Raw genomic sequence first — 8177 nt, 5'->3', positions numbered from 1 at the left:
TTCATGCCTCCACAAGGAGAAAAGCTTCAGATTTTCAAACTCCTTGTCCTTTCGGTTTGTCATCATCACGCCCAGAAAACACGAGCCCGCCTGATGCTTCAAGATCAGTAAAAAAAAGAAAGAAAGAAAGAAATGACAACCGGTAGAGACTAAATTCTTTTTGACTGTTTTCTCTTTTTCGTGCACATGCAGTTTACAAATGGACGGTTGCAAAAGAAGTAAATATTTAATCAGTGTCATTATTCAGTCTACAGCCTGTAAGACAGCTTTGTTCTCATCTCTGCTGTAGTGTTTTTTGTACTGTGTGCCAAAGTAAAGTTTCTCATACGCTGATGAATGGCTTCTTGGAGAGGTCTTCTCTCATATGCATGCAAAACGATAGCAATGGTGAAGGAATAGAACAACATATCATATTGTCTTAAAGGAATGCTGAAGACAACACACTGTATCATCACACGGCCTGAGTCCAAGTACCTCTGGCGGTGGACCATCATCTCCTGACAAATATTTAATGCCATTAATCTGTCAGGATATTTTGAATATGCAATCGCAACCAGGAATAAAGACAACCACAGCCAACTCTCTAGTATTTTTTCAATCTTGTTGAAGTCACAGATTGTTTTGCCAACAAACATTCTTTCATTTTGTACTGTGATCGAACCCACACGCCTCGCATGGAGCAAGACCAGAATCGCACAAAGAGACTCAGGCGATTAGTGAGTAAATCACAGCATACCAAATTTTATATCAACTACTTTAATGCCTGGGTGGCAACTGGGAAGGCAGAGGAAATTCTCAGACTATATGACACAATGTACAGTCGTGTGTTCTGGAGTAGAGGTGTGGTAAACAAATGTAGTGAACACTTTGATCCTGCAGGCAAAGGAAATGAGAGGGGCAGATCCATGCAATGCCTCATTGGGTTTTAGCAGTGTTTGGATGTAACTAAAAGTGTAAACAGTGAACAGCGCTATCCGGTGTCCACTCAGGCACTCAGGGGTCATTAATACCTGTCACAAAGCGTTCTGCAACAGGGAAATCTTCGGGTGGATATGCGATATGGCAACGCTGACAAGTGTTTTTAATGCAAAGCTTCTCAACTGTCAGAACACAATGTGTCTAAAGGACGGATGCTTCATATCTGATTCTGTACAACTGATGTCTCATGCATCAGAGGCGAGCTTTCCTGGAAATACTGACAAGCGTGACATGAGAGAGTCAACTTTTTTTTTTTTTTAAACATAAGACAGGTTGTATTTTCACTTTTGGCTTGAGAACGGACAGTAACATAAATTTTCTAACTGCTTAATTTGTGACACTTTTCTCAAGTCAGTATAACTGTCTGTAAATTGTCAGGAAATGGTGAAATCAGACTAATAAAGTTGACACATATAGGCCATTAATTTTAGATACACATATATTAACAACTTAAAATACTTGTTGTGCTGCCTCATGTCGCCTGTGTCCAAAAAGTTGCACTTGAATGCACTGCAAGGACTACAACGACTAACTAGCACGTACGTTGTCTCCCTACTATAATAACTCTCTGTACCAGTAGACGGCTGTAGTCTGTATTTGTCATTAAAAAAGGGAAACCGGAAGACTGACAGCACGGTTTTAAGATGCTAGATAACCAGTGATCACATTAACAACAAAAGAGCAAATTATATTGGCTAGTGAACAAGACACATACAAAATTTGCTGAAGAGCTAAATGGCTAAAAAAAAAAAAACTTTGATAATTTAACAAGTTTGTTTTCATCTCACACTCTCTCTCAGGCACTGAATTGAACTGCCAATCAGAATTACTTCATTCACCGACAGGCTCCGCCATCTCTGATACATCATGCTGGATTGGGCAAAAATTAGCCATCAAGAGGCACCGGTGCGGGACATGCCGCCCAAAACTGGGCTGACAGATGCAGTCAACCATCAGCTTGGTGTGTCAAGGCCCTGAGATACAGTGTCTAATCTTGTTACTTCCTCTTTCCTGTCAGCTCCAAGGGTCAAAAAAGGTCTTGGAGAATCTTAATTGTCAGTTCAGGTAAGCTTTATTGATTCTGAGATAGAGCCTTTATGGCCTGATAAAACTTACTGTTTACCAGCTGTCGGGAACTTCCGCACATAATTAAAGTAAATGAGCAACAGCAGTACTTTCAAATTTATACTGTACATCAACTAATGTTCTCTGAGTGGTATACAGTGTTTATGTTTCACACTTAAAAAGGTAACCAGAGACAGTAGACGCAATTTATCTCAAGATAAAAATTATGTGTAAAACCTGAATAAATAACCAATAAAATAATACCCATAAAATAGAGGAAAGATGTTACCTCTCTCTACATGGTGGATATGCTTTGAATTATTAAATGAAACTTAGAAATGATGTCATGGGAAATTAACAGACTAAAAGTGAGATTATCTTTATCGTTTTACCAGAGCAGGTATCAGTGCAAGGGCATCATTTAAAGGGACTGGTAGGACTACGGTACATGCCAAGGGACCCAAGCCTGGAATAAAATGCGTTTCTATCTGCAATTTAAATATTTGACATTTTTAATATCACAAGTCAACTATCATTGGTTGGTTTCTTTCTGTATCTAATACAGCTATGAATGTTATCATGTTCCGATACTCATAGTATGAGTATCACCTGGTAATATAGTTTGTGAAAAACAAACGGTAAATTGACTGCATGTGGCACTTTTATCTATAGCGCTTTACAGTTTTCTCTCATATACACACACACACACACACACACACACACACACACACCTAATGCAGAGACGTACTCTGCTGTCAGCCCTGAGGAAAAGAAGGCTGAAATGTGCAATGAATCCAAAATAAGGCTCATACCTTTTCAGAACGTGTTTTTTTTAAACATATGAAAAGTAGCATAAACCCCTAATACTGTAATAACCACTGCAGAGATATGTGTTTAGTCATTCTGTAATTTGTAGGCTACCTGAGAGTGGATGCATTTTAAGGGTAAAGGGGTCTGCTAAAGTGTTAATTACCGGTATGCTATTTTTCCTGTTTATGTAGTAAGTATAGTTACATTTAAATGCAACTAAATATATATGTTACATGTTGTTTGTGCTGTATGTTCTGTATGTGTGTGTATTTACATGTTTGAAATGATACTGTAGGTATTGTCATTACTGCTTACCCTGCATCTCTCTCTGTCTCTGTCTCTCTTTATGTATTATTCTGTCATATGGATTGCTGTAAATTTATTATGTTGATCTGTTCTGTACACACAACATCCGTCCTGGAAGAGGGATCCCTCCTCGGTTGCTCCTGAGGTTTCTACCAATTTTTCCCCCTGCTAAAGCATTTTTGGGGAGGTTTTCCTTATCTGCTGTGAGGGTCCAAGGACAGAGGGATGTCATATGCTGTAAAGCCCTCTGAGGCAAATTGTGATTTGTGATTTTAGGCTTTATAAATAAAGTTGAATTGAATTGAATATATATTTAAATGCCTATGCTGTATTTATTACATTGATGTAAAAATGTATATGGTGATGCTTACTTTAATGTCTCTTGGAAAACTATGGATGTGTTATATTTGCACATTATTATGTAGCACAGTTGTTAACGTGCAGTTAGATTTAGGCACAAAAACCACTTGGTTATTGTCAGGAAAAGGGTCATGATCTGGCTAAAAATACCCAGTTTTGGGGGCATAATCCATGCTGGAAAAGCAGCAATGTCTCTGTAAAAATTAACCTCTTTTTGTGCCCATGTCCCTGCTGGAAAAACAGTGACAGGTTGCTACAACACACCCCAGTTTGGTGCCTAAAAATCTGCTGAAAAACAGTCACAACTCACTAAATTACAACTGATTTTGATTTTTACTGGCCCTGACCAGTGGTCTGCAGCTTGGCAGGGGTTTCACCTAGGTGCCATGCCATCCACAGTCCCCTCCACCCCCTGATGACAAAGTCAGCTCATATGCTACGTGACTTTAGAAATTATATATGTGTGAAGCGTGGGAATGTAACATATTTGTGATTTGCAAAAATGTACAATGCCAGCATTTTCCTGTGGTGACTGTGCAGACAAGAACATACAAATATCTGATCTGCTGCTTATGTTAACACAATTAAAACACTATAAAGCCAAGGTTATGGGAAGGATAACTTCAACAGTTGCATCTTGAAACAAAACTTCAATTGTTCATGTCTCTATTCCATCAGTTTTGATAAATGCTGTTCTTAAGAGCAAGGATTTACTGAGGAGCTTTTTGGATACAAGTTGAGAACATATTATTATGCATTATGGCATCAAACACTGTCATTCAACAGCCATTGTGGAAGACTGAGTGTTTCTCAATATGTAACTGTCAGCGTGAGTGGATGTTAAAACCTTCAAGAGTTTAACAGACCAGACTCCAATTACAACAACCCCAGGCACCCTGGGAGCTAACTCTATGGTAATGTGCGTTACCTATTTCTACATCTAAATGTTAACGAAGAGATATGTCCCCCCCCCCCCACACACACACACACACGCACTGAGAATTTCCAGCTTCTTGAGAATTTCAAAGATGTCATGAAACTGTAGCTCAAATTACTGACTGCAACTGCAACTTGTTTTACTTAAATCACAGGTATCTCCAGTTCTCTTTCCAGGTAACCCCTACATAAGGTGGGGGGCACACGCTGTTGCAAGCAACACGCACACAACTCTTAATATGTCTGTCATAAATGCTTTGGGAGAGAAAGCATGAGGGAAAAAAACACACATCAATATTAAGTCAGGGGGAAAAAAAGAAAAAAGAAAGATGAGTCGAGTCAAAGGTGAGTTGCGTTTATGGAAATACGATCCTGGCAAAATTCCCTGAGTCCTTTATAAGAGTGCCTCACCTTGCCTGCACAGACACAAGAAGAGAGCAACATTAAGAGGTGAGTAGCTTGTAATCCGAATATAGAAAGAGACACTGCACTGTTTTAATCTGGAGTTTCTTAAATATTTTGTAATGATCATTAGTATTCTGTCTGGTAAGATTCTTTACTATTAATAGAATTTTTTGCACTTTTTTGGGGAGTTACTTTTTAATTTATCAATAAAATCACTCATCATTTCAGAACAAATTAGTGTAAATGTGTCAGATTTGCCAAAACAAACCTTTATTTGTCATCTCTGGGCAGGTTTATGTTAATAATTTAAATTGTATGCTTGAAATCAAACTGATTTTAAGTAGAGAACAGAATTAGTTAACAGAGGTGACATCTTTTCTCATCATCACTTCTAAAGCAATGATTGTTTCTTACCAAAAGATCAAAATTAACTACTCACCAAAGGACCAAAAACATGGAATGGAAACATTTGTGGACTTCAAAATCAAATTGGTTAATGTTTTAGATGTGATTGCTTTATTCAACAGATATCAAAATCTTACTTACTCAAAGAGAAGGAGATTTATTTAATGAAATGGTGGAGAGTTGTAGAGTAACAAAGGTCAGAGTAGTAAGAAACATATGTACATTTATACAAAGAGAGCCGATGTGAAATATTTGTTCAAGGTTCAAGGTTTCGCATGTGAATAAGGAAGGCGTGGGAGGAGTGCAATAAGCACGGAGTGATAAGGCTAAATGCAGGTAAACATTGTAACTCTTTGCATCATCTGGCTTCTTTCAGGGCTGCAACTACAGACTGCACCATGCGATTCAACACACTGTTCTTCCTGCCGATCCTATCCTGCCTCTGCCTTGCACTGGCACAAAGTAAGACACTGTAAACAAGCAGCTGGTATCTTGCCGTCACATGTAATACACAGCAAAGATAAAGAGCGGGTCAGTGAGGCAAGTTTATTATCTGAGCACCTGCGTGGGCTGTGGCCTCACTGTGTACTTATTGCCTTGCTCAAGACCTTTAGCATTCCCTGATTGTGTCAGTTACCTTTTGATTAATTTATGTGACTTGACTGTCAAAGTTTATGATGCTGTAAATACTGTGGTGATTCCTAACTTTACCGTACTGGATCTCTAATCCCTCAGTAACCTATGATGACTGCTGTTTGAAATATGTGAAAAAAATGAACCCGGGCACTCAAAAGCACGCAGTGGCGTACAGACACCAGGTGACAGATGGAGGCTGCAACATCCCTGCTGTAATGTAAGTACGCGTGCATAGAAAACATCCACTGTTAAACTGTGGTATTATCTTCCTAAACTTCTTATTTTAGCAAAAGTTAACATCGGTTTGCGTCATTTATCCTCTAGCTTCACAATGAGGAGGGGGCGTGATTTTTGCACAGACCCCAGAGAGAGATGGGTCACAGACCTGATAAAGAAGATTGATGAAAAGGTCTTCAAAAATGACCAAAAGAAACCCAGGAGGGTAGGTGATTAATGGAGTCTGTCTATATTTGAATCTGGTTTGAACCAGTTCCCAAAGGATAAATAAATATGTTTTCCATAAATTTGTGTTTGTATCTTGACATCAGAAACAATAAAGCATGTTGTGACGAAAACGATACATGAGTTTTGAAAGGACAGTTTCAAATATGCGAAACGTTCAAATGGATTTCTTTGCTCTCCACAGCACCGACGGCCAAGCAGAGGCTGAGGGCGACTGCCTGCTACAATGGCCCCCGTTCATCTGTCCTCCATCTGCCAGATCGTATCATTAAGCAACACGCTTTTTTTACAGGGGTTTTATGGTGTCTTACTGGAAGGCAACTGACAAAGCCGGCCAAGGAAATCTTGTAGCATTACTTTTGCTTTCACTCTGCACTAAGATAAAGGTCAAAGCTTGGGTAGAACACAGCAGCACTTTGCTGTTGCAGGGTTGAACTGCTGATGCTGACTGGCCACCATGTATAAACGCCTTCAATAGCATGGCTGCTTCAATGAGAATATTTCTGACTGTTTTCTCACATTTCAAAACATGAGGTATTCAATAAGCTGTTTAATTAATGGTGATGGAGTGTAAATGTTAATAATATGTAAGTATTTCTCATCTGCAAATACTTGTTTATATGCAAACGTAAATTGTTGAATGTGAGTCTGAAATGTGTGTCATAGAAAAGGAGCTCTTATCTTAATTTCTTCTGAATAAGTGTCTGTCTTTTCATAAATTTTGTGTATAGGTTTTATTACAGCGTATGTGTTCCAATAAAAGCATTATTACAATAAACCTGCTTATCACCTCCCGCTTAGTGTCTCAAACTTTATGATAATGTTCAAATAAATGTTTTATGTCGTGTTTTTCTCCTGCGCCACTGATACTTTTTTGTGTGTTATGTGAATTTAAACACATTTTTACATTGTATTTTATTATAACAGGACACATTATGTAAATAAAAAGGAAAGGGGACACCCCATTCTTGCTTGCACAAGCTTGAATTTTATAAGGAACATAATCCACCTGAAAATCTGTTGTATTAACACAAGGCATACAGCAGTGACAGTCTAAATAATTACCTTTCAGCTGAGCTCTAAAATGTCTACACTTTCCTTGTGAGACTGCTATAAAATATAATTGTCCTTCATCACCTGATGCTATCATCGTCAAACTTAATTTAAGCTTGCAGTGTTTAACTTTACAAGAGTTTAACACACTTTAAATACGACAAAGTTCAACGTAAAAAGCAGGTACGTAACTAATCGCACCTTACACAAGTGCTACAGTTGCTACTGCAGATTGCTCAGTAAAAGAGTTCAACACAATTCTGAACTCATGCAGCCATTTATAGTGAAATGAATGTTGAAGTAACACTTTTAACATTTACTATAGTGTTGCCACTTGCTGTGTATAAATGGCTCAGTGAAACAAATAATGTGGATGTAGGCTGCTTTTCAAATGTCAAATAGACGGTACAATAATTTCACACACTTGATGCACATCATACATTTTTCACCTGTTTGTACTTTCCTATCTTGTCTTTAATTTCACAGCCTTTAGGATTTCAACTGCAGCTGATTTGCTTTGCAGAGGATGCATAGCTAATAAGATCTAACAACTTTGACAGTCCCAAGATTGAAATAATCTGATTACAACTGCACTGCAAAATATTTACAGAAAGACAGTAGGCACGCATCAACCTTAAATGAGAGTATCTGTGAATGCTCTGTGCTGATTTACAAGCAGCAGTATCTGATCTGACAAGGTGCTGGATTTACTCATCGATCTTTATGTATTACTCTCTCATCTCCATGGGCATTCTCAAGAA

At 38.3% G+C, this 8177-nt stretch overlaps 1 protein-coding gene across 1 annotated transcript; it reads left to right on the top strand.

The window, feature by feature from the left end:
• Positions 1-4791: 4791 nt before the first annotated feature.
• Positions 4792-7157, top strand: ccl25a (chemokine (C-C motif) ligand 25a). The gene is made up of 5 exons (XM_033651176.2): positions 4792-4905; positions 5642-5727; positions 6001-6118; positions 6226-6343; positions 6548-7157. The coding sequence occupies exons 2-5, from the start codon at positions 5664-5666 to the stop codon at positions 6569-6571; spliced, it is 324 nt and encodes a 107-aa protein (XP_033507067.1). The 5' UTR covers positions 4792-4905; positions 5642-5663; the 3' UTR covers positions 6572-7157.
• The last annotated feature ends 1020 nt before the right edge of the window (positions 7158-8177 follow it).

This window comes from Epinephelus lanceolatus, chromosome 12 (assembly GCF_041903045.1).
Source record: "Epinephelus lanceolatus isolate andai-2023 chromosome 12, ASM4190304v1, whole genome shotgun sequence".
Classification (NCBI taxonomy): Eukaryota; Metazoa; Chordata; class Actinopteri; order Perciformes; family Serranidae; genus Epinephelus; species Epinephelus lanceolatus.
The sequence above is the reverse complement of the archived record's forward strand: the minus strand, read 5'-3'. Positions and strand labels throughout refer to the sequence as shown.